Consider the following 16357-nt stretch of genomic DNA (forward strand, 5'->3'; position numbering starts at 1 on the left):
TGTGTTTGTGGCAGGGTTGGGTAGGAGTTCAGGTCCTGGTGGATGTTGGGCTCATGGCCTTCATGTGCGTGTTCTTATGGTGGCAGTGGCAGGTGTAGGGCTGGTGGTCTCTGTGTGTGCATTTGCACTGGCAGCAATGGCAGTGCAGGGCTGGGGGTGGTGCTGCTGATCTCCATGTGTGTGTCTGCACCAGCAATGGTGGCCCAGCAGTGAGAGTGGCAGAGTGTGCTCATGCCAGCAGCTAGTGGCATGGTGGGGTGCACATGCAATTGCACATCATTGAGGAAGGGATGGTGAAATCTGCCCACACGTGTGTGCACCTGCAAAGTGATGAGGGAGTGGCCACTGATGACTGTGGGCCAGCAAAGCAGTGTTGGGGAGGCCCTGGTGGAGGGAGGTTGCAGGTGGGCTGGTGCCTGTCATCTGGAACTGCTCTGCCGGACCCCTCCAATAGTCAAGGGTGGTCTGCCAGTGCAAGAGGTATGACGTGGACCCCTGGGAGGCACCCTGGTTGGGCATCTGAGGCTGCACCATGAGCAGGTGTGGCCACCCTGGGGTCCTGGGAGAGGCCAGCAGACGTGGGAGGGCACTCAAGTTGGACTGGCATCGTCTCCAGGGCAAGGTTGCCCTGCTTTATTGAGGCCCAACAACTCCCCTAAGGCTAAAGTCTCCAAGGGGAGCATGGCAGACCTTGGGGGATGGGCATCCCTGACTGTGCTTCATTGCAGGCTTTCCTGCTCCAAACCCTCTGGGCTTTGCACAAGCTGGAATTTTGCCCCACCACCTTTCTAAGAAGCTCTTGCTGCCAGCTTAAGTGTCTGTGGGGGTCATGAGGTCTCCTGCTGCCAGGATTCCAGAAGTCTGTGGTGAGAGCAGGTTGCTGCTTTCCTGTTCAACTCATCCTTTCCCAGGAGTCACTGGGAGCCAGAAATGAGTCCCAGTTCATGGTAGCCCCATGCAGGGTTCCCAAGTTCCTCCCCATTCAGTGCTTCATCTTTGTCCTCCTTCTGTTCATTCTCAATGCATTCCCTGTGAAGATCTGCTTTTTGGCTTCCTTATTTTGAAGGATAAATGCCCCTTGGCCATTATATACTTTTAGTGGATCATTTAAAAATAGTACTGCATTTTCTTTGTCTTTAATATTTTAAATCTATATCCATGGTAAAATTGGTCACTATAGTGACCAAAATCTGACTATAGTCAGATTTTGATTTCAGCATTTGACTACTTTTTAAAAAATTGATTAAGTGTTCCATCTTTTCTTAGAAACATGTCCTTTATTATTAGATATTTTTTTCTCTTTGAAAGTTTGGAATAACTTGCCTCTAAAATTATCCCAACTTACAGCCATTTGCTGAGAGGGCAAAATTTTTCGAAACTCTTTACAAATTATTCCCTTGTTATTGGTCTATTCTGGTTGTCTACTTCTTGAATTGAAGGGACATTACTTGCAGGAAGGGATCAAATTAGTTGGAGGAGAACAAAAAGGTTAATTGAAGGTATTATTAGGTGGTGCTGTCTCAGGGGGCCTCATATGCCATTTTTAAAGAATTGGCCTTATCCCATTACCAATATGGGCCATGGAAAGAAAGTTTTTGAGAAAGTAGGTCTTTATTATATTATAGTCAAATCTTATCACTCTGGCTCTAGGAATAGAGTAAAATAAGAGCCCAGGTGTGAGCTGATGAAGGTCTGAATTACTGACGAAGTTGAAACAAAAGAAGAAACAAATGCAAAAGTCAGTCTGTTTGAATGAATGAATTAATTAATTAATGGCATGCTACACAGAATATTACAAAAGGTTTATTCTGTAAAATTTTAAGTTCAGAAACATATATATGCTCAAAATTAATTAGTAATATTTTTTAGCAGTGAATACTAATTACAAATAAATACAAAGCTCTTCTACTTATTAGAAAATTAGTGAAACTTTTTTTCCTCAACTTTTAAGTTCAGGGGTACATATGCCAGATGTGCACATAGGCACATTTTTGTTACATAGGTAAATGTGTGCCTTGGTGGTTTGATACACAGATCATCCCATCACCTAGGTGTTAAGCCCAGTATCCATTAGCGATTCTTCCTGATGCTATCCCTCCCCTCACCCCTCTTCTGACAGGCCCCAGTGTGTGTTGTTCCCTTTCATGCATTCATGTGTTGTCATCATTCAGCTCCCATTTATAAGTGAGAACATGCAGTGTTTGGTTTTCTGTTCCTGTGTTAGTTTGCTGAGGATAATGGCTTCTAACTCCATACATGTCCCTGCGAAAGACATGTTCTCATTTCCTTTTATGGCTGTGTAGTATTCCATGGTATATATGTACCACATTTTCTTTTTTTAAATTATACTTTAAGTTCTGGGTTACATGTGCAGAATGTGCAGCTTTGTTACATAGGTATACATGTGCCATGGCGGTTTGCTGCACCCATCAGCCCATCACCTACATTAGATATTTCTCCTAATGTTATCCCATCCCTAGCCTCCCACCCACTACGGACCCCGGTGTGTGATGATCCCCTCCCTGTGTCCATGTGTTCTCATTGTTCATCTCCCACTTATGAGTGAGAATATGTAGTGTTTGGTTTTCTGATCTTGTGATAGTTTGCCAAGAATGATGATTTCCAGCTTCATCCATGTCCCTGCAAAGGATGTGAACTCATCCTTTTGTATGGCTGCATAGTATTCCATGGTGTATATGTGCCACATTTTCTTAATCCATTCTATCATTGATAGACATTTGAGTCAGTTCCAAGTCTTTGCTATTTTGAATAATGCCGTCATAAACATATGTGTGCATATGTCTTTATCATAAAATGATTTATAATCCTTTGTGTATATGCCCAGTAATGGGATTGCTGGATCAAATGGTATTTCTAGTTCTAGATCCTTGAGGAATCGCCACACTGTCTTCCACAATGGTTGAACTAATTTACACTCCCACCAACAGTGTAAAAGTGTTCCTATTTTTCCACAACCTCCCCAGCATCTGTTGTTTCCTGACTTTTTAATGATTGCCATTCTAACTGGAGTAAGATGGTATCTCATTGTGATTTTGATTTGCATTTCTCTAATGACCAGTGATGATGAGCATTTTTTCATATATCTGTTGGCTGCATAAATGTCTTTTTTTGAAAAGTGTCTGTTCATATCCTTTGCCCATTTTTTGATGGAGTTGTTTGATTTTTCCTTGTAAATTTGTTTACATTCTTTGTAGATTCTGGTTATTAGCTGTTTGTCAGATGGGTAGATTACAAAAATTTTCTCCATTCTGTAGGTTGCCTGTTCACTCTGATGGTAGTTTCTTTTGCTGTGCAGAAGCTTTTTAGTTTAATTAGATCCCAGTTGTCAATTTTGGCTTTTGTTGCCATTACTTTTGGTGTTTTAGACATGAAGTCCTTGCCCATGCCTATGTCCTGAATGGTAATGCATAGGTTTTCTTCTAGGCTTTTTATGCTTTTAGGTCTGACATTTAAGTCTTTAATCCATCTTGTGTTAATTTTTGTATAAGGTGTAAGGAAGGGATCCAGTTTCAGCTTTCTACATATGGCTAGCCAGTTTTCCCAGCACCATTTATTAAATAGGGAATCCTTTCCCCATTGCTTGTTTTTGACAGATTTGTCAAAGATCAGATAGTTGTAGATGTGCGGTGTTATTTCTGAGGCCTCTGTTCTGTTCCATTGGTCTACATATATGTTTTGGTACCAGAACCATGCTGTTTTGGTTATAGTAGCCTAGTACTATTGTTTGAAGTCAGGTAGTGTGATGCCTACAGCTTTGTTCTTTTGGCTTAGGATTGTCTTGGCGATGCGGGCTCTTTTTTGGTTCCATATGAACTTTAAAGTAGTTTTTTCTAGTTCTTTGAAGAAAGTCATTGGTAGCTTGATGGGGATGGCATTGAATCTATAAATTGCCTTGGGCAGTATGACCATTTTCACGATATTGATTCTTCCTATCCATGACCATGGAATGTTCTTCCATTTGTTTGTGTCTTCTTTTATTTCATTGAACAGTGGTTTGTAATTCTCCTTGAAGAGGTCCTTCACATCTCTTGTAAGTTGGATTCCTAGGTATTTTATTCTCTTTGAAGCAATTGTGAATGGGAGTTCACTCATGATTTGGCTCTCTGTTTATCTGTTATTGGTGTATAGGAATGCATGTGATTTTTGCACATTGATTTTGTATCCTGAGACTTTGCTGAAGTTGCTTATCAGCTTAAGGAGATTTGGGGCTGAGACAATGGGGTTTTCTGAATATACAATCATGTCATCTGCAAACAGGGACAATTTGACTTCCTCTTTTCCTAGTTGAATGCCCTTTATTTCTTTCTCCTGCCTGATTGCCCTGGCCAGAACTTCCAACACTATGTTGAATAGGAGTGGTGAGAGAGGGCATCCCTGTCTTGTGCCAGTTTTCAAAGGGAATGCTTCCAGTTTTTGCCCATTCAGTATGATATTGGCTGTGGGTTTGTCGTAAATAGCTCTTATTATTTTGAGATACGTCCCATCAATATCTAATTTATTTAGCGTTTTTAGCATGAAGGGCTGTTGAATTTTGTCAAAGGCCTTTTCTGCATCTATTGAGATAATCATGTGTTTTTTGTCTTTGGTTCTGTTTATATGCTGGATTACATTTATTGATTTGCATATGTTGAATCAGCCTTGCATCCCAGGGATGAAGCCCATTTGAACATGGTGGATAAGCTTTTCGATGTGCTGCTGGATTTGGTTTGCCAGTATTTTATTGGGGATTTTTGCATTGATGTTCATCAGGGATATTGGTCTAAAATTCTCTTTTTTTGTTGTGTCTCTGCCAGGATTTGGTATGATGTTGGCCTCATAAAATGAGTTAGGGAGGATTCCCTCTTTTTCTATTGATTGGAATAGTTGTAGAAGGAATGGTACCAGCTCCTTTTTGTACCTCTGGTAGAATTCGACTGTGAATCCGTCTGGTCCTAGAGTTTTTTGGTTTGGTAGGTTCTTAATTATTGCCTCAATTTCAGAGCCTGTTATTGGTCTATTCAGGGATTCAGTTTCTCCCTGGTTTAGTCTTGGGAGGGTGGGTGTGTCCAGGAATTTATCCATTTCTTCTAGATTTTCTAGTTTATTTGCATTGAGGTGTTTATAGTATTCTCTGATGGTAGTTTGTATCTCTGTGGGATCGGTGGTGATATCTCCTTTATAATTTTTTATTGCGTCTATTTGATTCTTCTTCCTTTTTTTCTTTATTAGACTTGCTAGTGGTCTATCAATTTTGTTATTGTTTTCAGAAAACCAGCTCCTGGATTCATTGATTTTTTGAAGGGTTTTTTGTGTCTCTATCTCCCTCAGTTCTGCTCTGATCTTAGTTATTTCTTGCCTTCTGCTAGCTTTTGAATGTGTTTGCTCTTGCTTTTCTAGTTATTTTAATTGTGATGTTAGGGTGCTAATTTTAGATCTTTCCTGCTTTCTCTTGTGGGCATTTAGTGCTATAAATTTCCCTCTGCACACTGCTTGAAATGTGTCCCAGAGATTCTGGGATGTTGTGTCTTTGTTCTCATTGGTTTCAAAGAACATCTTTATTTCTGCCTTCATTTTGTTGTGTACCCAGTAGTCATTCAGAAGCAGGTTGTTGAGCTTCCATGTAGTTGAGCAGTTTTGAGTGAGTTTCTTAATCCTGAGTTCTAGTTTGATTGCACTGTGGTCTGAGAGACAGTTTGTTATAATTTCTGTTTCTTTACATTTGCTGAGGAATGCTTTACTTCCAACTCTGTGGTCAATTTTGGAATAAGTGCAATGTGGTGCTGAGAAGAATGTATATTCTGTTGATTTGGTGTGGAGAGTTCTGTAGATGTCTATTATGTCCACTTGGTGCAGAGCTGAGTTCAATTCTTGTTAACTTTCTGTCTTGTGAATCTGTCTAATGTTGACAGTGGGGTGTTAAAGTCTCCCATTATTATTGTGTGGGAGTCTAAGTCTCTTTGTAGGTCTCTAAGAACTTGCTTTATGAATCTGGGTGCTCCTGTATTGGGTGCATATATATTTAGGATAGTTAGCTCTTCTTGTTGAATTGATCCCTTTACCATTATATAATGGCCTCCTTGTCTCTTTTGATCTTTGTTGGTTTAAAGATCTGTTTTAAGATCTGTTTTATCAGAGACCAGGATTACAACCCCTGCTTTTTTTGTTTTACATGTGCTTGGTAGAGCTTCCTCCATCCCTTTATTTTGAGCCTATGTGTGTCTCTGCATGTGAGATGGGTCTCCCGAATACAGCACGTTGATGACTCTTGACTCTTTATCCAATTTGCCAGTCTTTGACTTTTAATTGGAGCATTTAGCCCATTTACATTTAAGGTTAATATTGTTATATGTGAATTTGATCCTGTCATTATGATGTTAGCTGGTTATTTTGCTCGTTAGTTGATGCAGTTTTTTCCTAGCATCAATGGTCTTCACAATTTGTCATGTTTTTGCAGTGGCTGGTACCGGTTGTTCATATCCATGTTTAGTGCTTCCTTCAGGAGCTCTTGTAAGGCAGGCCTGGTGGTGGCAAAATCTCTCAGCATTTGCTTGTCTTTAAAGGATTTTATTTCTCCTTCACCTTTGAAGCTTAGTTTGGCTGGATATGAAATTCTGGGTTGAAAATTCTTTTCTTGAAGAATGTTGAATATTGGCCCCCACTGTCTTCTGGCTTGTGGGGTTTCTGCCGAGAGATCTGCTGTTAGTCTGATGGGCTTCCCTTTGTGGGTAACCTGAACTTTCTCTTTGGCTGCACTTAATATTTTTTCCTTTATTTCAACTTTGGTGAATCTGACAATTATGTGTCTTGGAGTTGCTCTTCTCAAGGATTATCTTTGTGGCATTCTCTGTGTTTCCTGAATTTGATGGTAGCCTGCCTTGCTAGGTTGGGGAAGTTCTCCTGGATAATATCCTGAAGAGTGTTTTCCAACTTGCTTTCATTCTCCCCATCACTTTCAGGTACACCAATCAGACATAGATTTGGTCTTTTCACATAGTCCCATATTTCTTGGAGGCTTTGTTCATTTCTTTTTACTCTTTTTTTCTCTAAACTTCTCACTTTATTTCATTCATTTGATCTTCAATCACTGATACCCTTTCTTCCAGTTGATCGAATTGGCTACTGAAGCTTGTGCATGCATCACGTAGCTCTTGTGCCATTGTTTTGAGCTCCATCAGGTCATTTAAGGTCTTCTCTATGTTGTTTATTCTAGTTAGCCATTCGTCTAAACTTTTCTCAAGGTTTTTAGCTGCTTTGCGATGGGTTCGAATATCCTCCTTTAGCTCGGAGAAGTTTGTTATTACCGATCGTCTGAAGCCTTTTTCTCTCAACTCGTCGAAATCATTCCTCATCCAGCTTTGTTCTGTTGCTGGCGAGGAGCTGCGTCCCTTTGGAGGAGAAGAGGTGCTCTAATTTTTAGAATTTTCAGCTTTTCTGCTCTGGTTTCTCCCTATCTTTTTGGTTTTATCTATCTTTGGTCTTTGGTGATGGTGACCTACAGATGAGGTTTTGGTGTGGATGTCCTTTCTGTTTGTTAGTTTTCCTTCTAACAGTCAGGACCCTCAGCTGCAGGTCTGTTGGAGTTTGCTGGAGGTCCACTCCAGATGCTGTTTGCCTGGGTATCACCAGCGGAGGCTGCAGAACTACAAATATTGCAGAACGGCAAATGTTGCTGCCTGATCGTTCCTCTGGAAGCTTTGTCTCAGAGGGGCACCCAGCTGTATGAGGTGTCAGTTGGCCCCTACTGGGAGGTGCCTCCCAGTTAGGCTACTTGGGGGTCAGGGACTCACTTGAGGAGGCAGTCGGTCCATTCTCAGATCTCAAACTCCATGCTGGGAGAACCACTACTCTCTTCAAAGCTGTCAGACAGGGACGTTTAAGTCTGCAGAAGTTTCTGCTGCCTTTTGTTCAGCTATGCCCTGCCCACAGAGGTGGAGTCTACAGAGGCAGGCAGGCCTCCTTGAGCTGTGGTGGGCTCCACCCAGTTCGAGTTTCCCAGCCGCTTTGTTTACCTACTTAAGTGTCAGCAATGGCGGGCGCCCCTCCCCCAGCCTCGTTGCCACCTTGCAGTTTGATCTCAGACTGCTGTGCTAGCAGTGAGCAAGGCTCCATGGGCGTGGGACCCTCCTAGCCAGGTGCAGGATATAATCTCCTGGTGTGCCATTTGCTAAGACTGTTGGAAAAGCGCAGTATTAGGGTTGGAGTGACTCAATTTTCCAGGTGCCATCTGTCATGGCTTCCCTTGGCTAAGAAAGGGAATTCCTGGACCCCTTGCACTTCTTGGGTGAGGCCATGCCTGGCCCTGCTTTGGCTCACCGTCCGTGGGCTGCACCCACTGTCCTGCACCAACTGTCCGACAAGCCCCAGTGAGATGAACCCATTACCTCAGTTGGAAATGCAGAAATCACCCATCTTCTGCATCGCCCATGCTGGGAGCTGTAGACTGGAGCTGTTCCTATTTGGCCATCTTGGAACCTCCCACTATTTTTATTTCTTCTAAGTACGCAACCTAGTAGCTTCTTTCTTCTGTTTTTCCTCGTCATCTTTATTTTATTTCTAAAAATGGATATGTTTCACGTTATAAACTAATTGAAGATGAGTTTTTCGGCATTGATCTAAGTCAGTGATAATTTCAAAATTGGAGTCAGAAGTTAATGATAAAGGAATCCAGTTTACACAGCTAATGCAATAGCTTTCATCTGTGAAAGAGCAGACTCTCATGTATTTGGATGTATCTTCAAGCGCCAGAGAAAAACCTCCTACAACTTCTACTCACTAGGGCCCATGTTCTGCAAAATGGATTATTTTGTTTTTCTAGGGAGCAATTTTGTATAAATTAGTGCTTAATACATTTTGGGGAATCAATAAAGAATAAATGTCATACTTATTTTATTGACATACCTCCTTGATAAATGTAAGAAATAAAATTAGTAAGCATATAATTAATATGTAGAATGTACCCAATAAGCATATAGTTATGTATACAATAAAGTATACTTCAATTTATAAAAAGTTTGTATCATTTTTGCTGTTAACATCATGACTAAACTCTCTTGTGAAGCAAGGAGAAACATTTACAAATTGTTATTCAAATATAAAATTAGTTGTACAGATTTACCAAAAAGAGAAAATATATACTTTACAGTACTTGTTACAACAAACTTTTTTTTCCTAGGACATACCGAGGGATTGCCTATGTTAAACGGAAATTTTATAAAGAAGCAACCCAAGATTTTTCTGCTGCAATTCACTTAGATCCTAATAACTGGTTAGCGTTGTATTATCGAGGTTGCTTATTCAGAAAGAGTAACCCTTTTAGAGCGCTACAGGATTATAGTGTTTCAGGTACTTTGCCTTCAATTACATGTATATAGCAATCTGATCTGGGATTCAACAGCTCAGTTTCATAGTGGTGAATGGTAATGTGGGGTCACTAATGTAATATGTATACTACTATATACTAATATACATTATAAGTATATATTACATGAGCTTACACATTTTAATATTCTTATATAGGTATACAATATATGAATATATAGCTATAATGGTTTAGCTATAAGTGTTTCTAATATGCCCTTTGTGTGTGTGTGTGTGTGTGTGTGTGTGTGTGTGTGTTAACTGTGGCAAGGGGAGAATGTGACAGCAAAGAAATCTCTTTCTATAATATACTGGGTTCTGAAGATTTTTCTGGAAACCCAGTCCTGTTTCCTAGTCAGCTTGCTAAAATGGCAGTAAATTGTCCTGGTGGGCTGTGTCCTGCTCCATAGGCTCAGCCCAAGGGATTTGTCAAATTCAGAGTTTTTAACCCCTAAACTAAAAATGGGTTTTGAGAATCCTTAGTAGCTAAGGACACCAACAGCTAAAAATCACCATTTCTGTGTTACTCTCAATCAGCACACTCCTGGTTTATGCATGTGCCCAGCACAATTGTGAGCATAGAGTCAGTGCTCAGTAAACAGCCTCCAACAGAATGAATGAGTCCATCCTGACTGATGAAATGCAGCCTGAGTCTAACACTCCAGATATACCTGTGTTCACCTGGGTGCCAAGTTCTAGAATCCCATCATCCTAGATTAGACAGTGTCTAGAGATGAAGAGACAACTAGATTTCCACAGGGAAGAAGAGCTAAGGTGATAGTTACTTGATCGTCTTCAGTCCATTTGCCTTCTGAGGTCACCCTTCTAATTAATATTAAAAAAAATAACTCAAATTTCATTCTGTGTGTTGAGAGGAGTCTAGTGTCCTCCCCTCTATTTCCAGTGATTCTTGGGAAAGGGGACTGAGGATTTCTGTCTAATTCTTCCGTCATCTTTGAGTCCAATTTCAGCTTTTGGCTGGATTTCCCGTCTTTGCCCACCCTCACTTCTGTGGCTACTGTTCTCTCGGCTTTGCTTTTTCTCAGGTCTGTCCTTCATTCCCCAGTGTAACATCAACACAAACCTGTTATGTCTACTAATCTGTTACTGACTGCTTTAGGGTTCAGAGGATACATTTAGCACAGATAACTTAAATTTGAAGATCAAACCACCCCATTTCTAGAATTTTATCTGGCTCTATCAGCCCTATCCATCTGCCACTGGCCACATCCCTTTCTCTCTGATCTTCCTCTAAAGGCGTCTTTCTCATATTTCCCTCTTATACATAAGTTTTGGGCTTCTCATGCCCTCCTCTCCCCACTTCTAGGCTATCACAATAATTGAACACAATTCCTATTATTTAATTATCCAGAGCAGACAAACTTGATTTCAGCCTCAATCCTTTCCTACCAGACAGCCCAAGGGGTTTTATCACCCGCAACAAAAAAGGACTCTCAAGATATTTTGCTAAGCTAATAATAATAATAATGATATCTAACATTTATTGGGCATTTTGCTACTTGCAAAGTGCTGTTTAAAGTGCCAAATAAGAAGTATCTCAATATTCAGAGTAATGCTAGGAGCTCGGTACTATTTTCATTCGCATTTTACTGATGAGAAAGCCATAGCACAGAGAGGTTAAATAATATTTTTTTCCTTTTTCCTTAAGAAGAGTTTTTTTTTTATTGTTTGTTAAGAGCAGCCACCCAAACTGCAGCTGATTTTTTAATTGCTAGCCAATCATACTGTGAACTGGGCAGTTAGATTTTCTTCAAGTGATAACAGTCATGCGCCACATAATGATGTTTCAGTCAAAAACGGACTGTATATACTATGGTTAAACCTGATATATGGCACTTGACACTGGCATTGTGGATCAAGTAGGGGAAACAATTGATATTCATTAATGGTGTTGGGACATTTGGTTTTCTCTATTTTATATATATATATATTCTATATATATATTCTCTATGTATATTCTATATTCTCTATATATGTGTATATATAGAAATATAACATATACCATCTGGGTTTGTGAAAGTACACTCTATGATGTTTGCACAATAAAGAAATCCCCTAATAATGCATTTCTCAGAACATATCCCTACCATTAAGTGGTGCATGACTGTATTTATTTAATGTGTATGATCATTGCTGACACTGGCTATAGTTCCCTAAATCCAGTACTGTGAATATTTTTGTCCTAGACAGTAAACATTATGCATATTTTGGCAAAACTTTCCACCTTAAGGCAGAATGGCATGAGAAGCTTTAAAGATATCTGTCAAAACTTGTGGAAACCCCATCTAATTCACTAACATGTTTTGAAAGTGAAGGGGCAATCAGTAGGCGAGAGACATGAGATGACCTCTAGACTGGTTACTGATGAGAGTCACACACGTGGATTCTAAGAGGAGGTTATTTTTCTCCCTTCCATTATTAGGGATGTGCATCCCGGATAGCTGTCATTTGGGATGTGCATAGTCAAGCCATCCGCCTTACCTCCAAGCTCTGCTTGCCTTGCTGTAGCCTCTTTGCTTGTCCATCCCGGTTTGTGTGTAAGCCTGACCTCTGCTTTCTGCCTTCAGGACTAGTACCCAAGCCTGTTCCTTGGCCAGTAATGATGGCTTCCTGATAAAATCAGGCCATCAAGGCTGATGGCACCCTTCTGACTGGAGTTGGATTCTAGGCCAGTCTTTGCCATTGACTGGCATATCATGACCATGGTCAATGTACTTACCCCCTTTGGACTTTAATCTCCTCACCTATACGGTGAGTGGACTATGCTAGATTCCAATCAGGATTTAGTTCAGCTCTAATGAGTTTGTGAACCACAATTGCCACATTGTTACTAATAAATACATTTTAATGTACAATACTATTATTTAACTTACCAAACAAGTACACTCATCATAGATATGTTTCTATTTTATGTAATGTTAAAAAATGAGAATAAGCAATAGGAAGGTTACAGACTAAAATATAATTTATATATGGTTATTTTAGAACCTGAATGAAATACATTTTTTTTAAAATTTTTAAGCACTCATAAATGATGGCTATGAGAATCTTGGTTGTTTTCTACATCGGGGAATAGTCTACGCACATCTAAAACTTTGGCTGCTGGCAATTTGTGACTTTGAAACTGTCATTTCTCTAGAAAGGTATGTTTTCCTTTTCATATTTATTGATTTCACTTTTGTAAAAAATTGAAAACCTGAAATGGGAGAAAAAGTTTCTTTCCTCTCATCATTGATAACCTAAAAAAAAGAGACACTTGTAAAGTCATCCTAGAATTAGAATACTACTTCTAAAAACAAGATTACTTCAAAAATAAAACCTGTTCTCAACATGTTTGCCTCGGGTGTTTTTGCAAATTTTAGCAGTTAAATGGGTTTGACAGGAGTTAAATCTATGGATAAGGAATCAATACTATTGAGGATTTTGGAGATGCCAAGGCTAGAGCTTTTTGAAATTAACTTCGTGGAAAACTGTCATTAAGTTTTAAAATAATGAAAAAATATTCTGCTTGGTATATGATTGTTATGGACAGCATACAACTCAATGGAAGGCAACCTTCTATTTAGAAATTCTGGCTTCATTTTGTTTAGTAAAGCAAAATAAAAACGCTAATACCATGTAGACCATATGTTCAGGAAGAAATACAGACTGAAAGTTAAATGTACTAGTCAGAAAGTCAAACTGTAAATCACAGAATTTAATTAAAAATTCCCCTTTTTTTTCCAATGAAGCATTTATGAAAAGGGAAGGTGTCAGAAAGAGTAACTAATCATGCCAATTCCTTGCCAACCAGCAGACTGTTTACTTAATCTATCCAAGGTAAACTTTGAACTTGACACAGGAAATTCATGGAGCATGGCTCCATAATGACCACAGTGGTTTTCCTTTGGACATTTTTGAGCCAGAAAGAAAAATAAAAGAGTGTCAGTTTCAAAGAGACAGAAAACAGGAAGTAGGAACTTTGGTGTCTAGGAAAGGGGTCAGGGATTCTGTGAGGTTGGATTATTGGATGGGTGGTTTTCTCATTTTGAAATAGAGGCATCAAACATGATAATTTCTAAGGTTATTTCTCTACTGAAAATCACTTGATTCTAAGAGAGATAAATAACATTTATTTGATACAGAAAAGCTGTGTTAATATGTATGTGGAGAGGATTTTAACCCCAAGCCACCAAATCCTTGAATATGACTGTTTCTCACTGTCACTTGTGGCCAATAGAACATAACCTGAGGTAAAGACTTTTTAGCTGAGAAAAACTAAGCTTGTGACTCAAGACAACGGAAAGGTAAATCAAAGAAGAGTAAAGTTTTGCTAAAAGTCTAGGAGACTTCAGGAATTCTGTTCCTAGCTCAGACCCTAAAAACATTAATTCCCTACTAAGGGTTTCATAAAGGTGTTTATAGTTTTTCATAGAGAGCAGCTAACTAATTTACTTTCCTTTGTAAAACATTAAAAAATACTCTGATGAATACTGATGCATCTGTTTCATTCAGTTTATTCCTAATTGGAGAACATTTGGAATAATTAAAAATGTTTAACAAGATTTCACTTTCTCGTTTTTTTTTTAGAACTATTACTTTGGCTTATGTAAATATTGGCCTCATACATCTGCTACACCTGGATAACTACACGGAAGCCATTTGGCAATTTTCTGAGGCTATTAGAATTGATCCTTTATGTATTCAAAGCTATCTTTGTCGAGCAGAAACCTATTTTAAGGTATTTAAGGCTTGAGAACCTTGATTTTTTTAAAAAAACTTTAATTTTCTGAATATTTGTTCAACATAATTTTAATATATATACATATTTTAGCTAATTGTAGGGGCTAATGCATTTATAAACAATGTGTTAAGCTGATAGTTAACTCTAATTACTCATTTATAAAGACTCTACTTTCAAGGTGTGCATTTTTATGTCTTTCACTTTTGAAAATAATACCTTTTTTTCTTAATTACAAAAGCATTATATACTTATTGCAGGTAATATATGCATGCGATAAGAATAAACTAAAAACTATTATCTGTAATTTTATTCTCTAGGGATAGCTGCTATTAACAATTTGAGTCTATGGTCCAATGTTTTGTGTATGTGTGTGTGTGTGTGTGTGTGTGTGTGTACAGGTGAGTAAGTAGGTTCATACAATGGGATCCAGCCATAGAATGGGATACTGACTATTCATGCTTACCTTTAATTTTGTTTAAGTTTTATAAGTTGTTTATATTAAAAATAAATGTTATATGCCCCTGCTGTGACAAATTAAAACAGCACAATAAATACGAAAAATCCTCTCCAATTCTAGCCGGATCTGATTTTCAGAGATAACGCTGTTAACTCTTGTCTCTATCCTTCAAAGTAGACACCCATTTCCACCACTTCACCTCTAACTGCCCCGTCCAAATACTAGTTTCTCACCAGGATGGATTTTCAAATAGCAGCCACAGTGATCTTGCCAAAACATGTCAGATTATTTCACTTCTTTGCTCAAGCCCTTCAATAGCGTCCCTTGTGTTTAGAATAAAAGCTTAATTCTACAAAAGCCAAAGGTCTACAAGACCCCACAGGAGCTAGCTCCTAATTGCTTTTCTACCTTTGTCTCCTGTCTATGCTGGTTTCAGCCAGGATAAGCTAGGCTATGCTGAGGTAAAAAAAAAAACCCAAAAACCAAACCTTCAAAATTACTGTATTAAAACAAAGGTTTATTCCTTGCTCACACTGTATGTCCACGGAGGATTGCCTGGAGGCTCTGCCCTCCATTGTCTACATGTCAGGACCCAGTGTGACTAGAGTCCCATTCAAAGTCCTTACTCTGCTGACAGTGGAGGTAGGGACCCAGGGCAGGTTCAGTGTTGCCACTAGGTCATGTTAGTTCTTGACTCTGTCGGGGAAAGGGTGGACATTCTCATAGTGTGTGGTTCTTTTGCTTAACCTAACCCTGGATGAAGCTGATGAACCTAATCCTGATGAAGCTAAGACCATCTGCGGAAGTTGGAGTTTCCCCTGAGCACATAGAGAAATGAAAACATTAGCATGATAGCAAGGTGTAAGGATATAGTCAAAGGCTGTTCTGAGAGACAAAAATCTCTATGCAGTAATGATTGAATAATTTGTGGTGCATTCACATCATAGAATGTAACAGAGATGGTGACAAGAATGAATAGAACTATGCTAGCTGACTTGAAAGGTTTTCCATGAGATATTTTTAAGTAAGAAATGTAGGGCTCGGGGGAGGAGGAGCCAAGATGGCCGAATAGGAACAGCTCCGGTCTACAGCTCCCAGCACGAGCGACGCAGAAGACGGGTGATTTCTGCATTTCCATCTGAGGTACCGTGTTCATCTCACTAGGGAGTGCCAGACAGTGGGCGCAGGTCAGTGGGTGAGTGCACCGTGCACCAGCCGAAGCAGGGGCGAGGCATTGCCTCACTCGGGAAGCACAAGGGGTCAGGGAGTTCCCCTTCCAGGGGTGACAGACGGCACCTGGAAAATCGGGCCACTCCCACCCGAATACTGTGCTTTTCCGACGGGCTTAGGAAACGGTGCCCCAGGAGAGTATAGCCCGCACCTGGCTCAGAGGGTCCTACGCCCACGGAGTCTCGCTGATTGCTAGCACAGCAGTCTGAGATCAAACAGCAAGTCGGCAGCGAGGCTGGGGGAGGGGCGCCCGCCATTGCCCAGGCTCGCTTAGGTAAACAAAGCAGCCTGGAAGCTTGAACTGGGTGGAGCCCACCACAGCTCAAGGAGGCCTGCCTGCCTCTGTAGGCTCCACCTCTGGGGGCAGGACACAGACAAACAAAAAGACAGCAGTAACCTCTGCAGACTTAAATGTCCCTGTCTGACAGCTGTGAGGAGAGCAGTGGTTCTCCCAGCACGCAGCTGGAGATCTGAGAACGGGCTGACTGCCTCCTCAAGTGGGTCCCTGACCCCTGACCCCCGAGCAGCCTAACTGGGAGGCACCCCCCAGCAGGGGCAGACTGACATCT

General features: G+C 40.2%; 1 protein-coding gene across 1 annotated transcript in view; it reads left to right on the plus strand.

Annotated features, from left to right (window-relative positions):
- Positions 1 to 16357, plus strand: part of TTC6 (tetratricopeptide repeat domain 6) — a 227296-nt gene that overhangs the window by 163583 nt on the left and 47356 nt on the right. The window contains exons 16-18 of the mRNA XM_054530057.2: positions 9173 to 9342; positions 12401 to 12521; positions 13948 to 14098. Coding sequence (XP_054386032.2) covers positions 9173 to 9342; positions 12401 to 12521; positions 13948 to 14098 — 442 coding nt within the window. The remainder of the gene's footprint in view (positions 1 to 9172; positions 9343 to 12400; positions 12522 to 13947; positions 14099 to 16357) is intronic.

This window comes from Pongo abelii, chromosome 15, assembly GCF_028885655.2.
Source record: "Pongo abelii isolate AG06213 chromosome 15, NHGRI_mPonAbe1-v2.0_pri, whole genome shotgun sequence".
Taxonomy (NCBI): Eukaryota; Metazoa; Chordata; class Mammalia; order Primates; family Hominidae; genus Pongo; species Pongo abelii.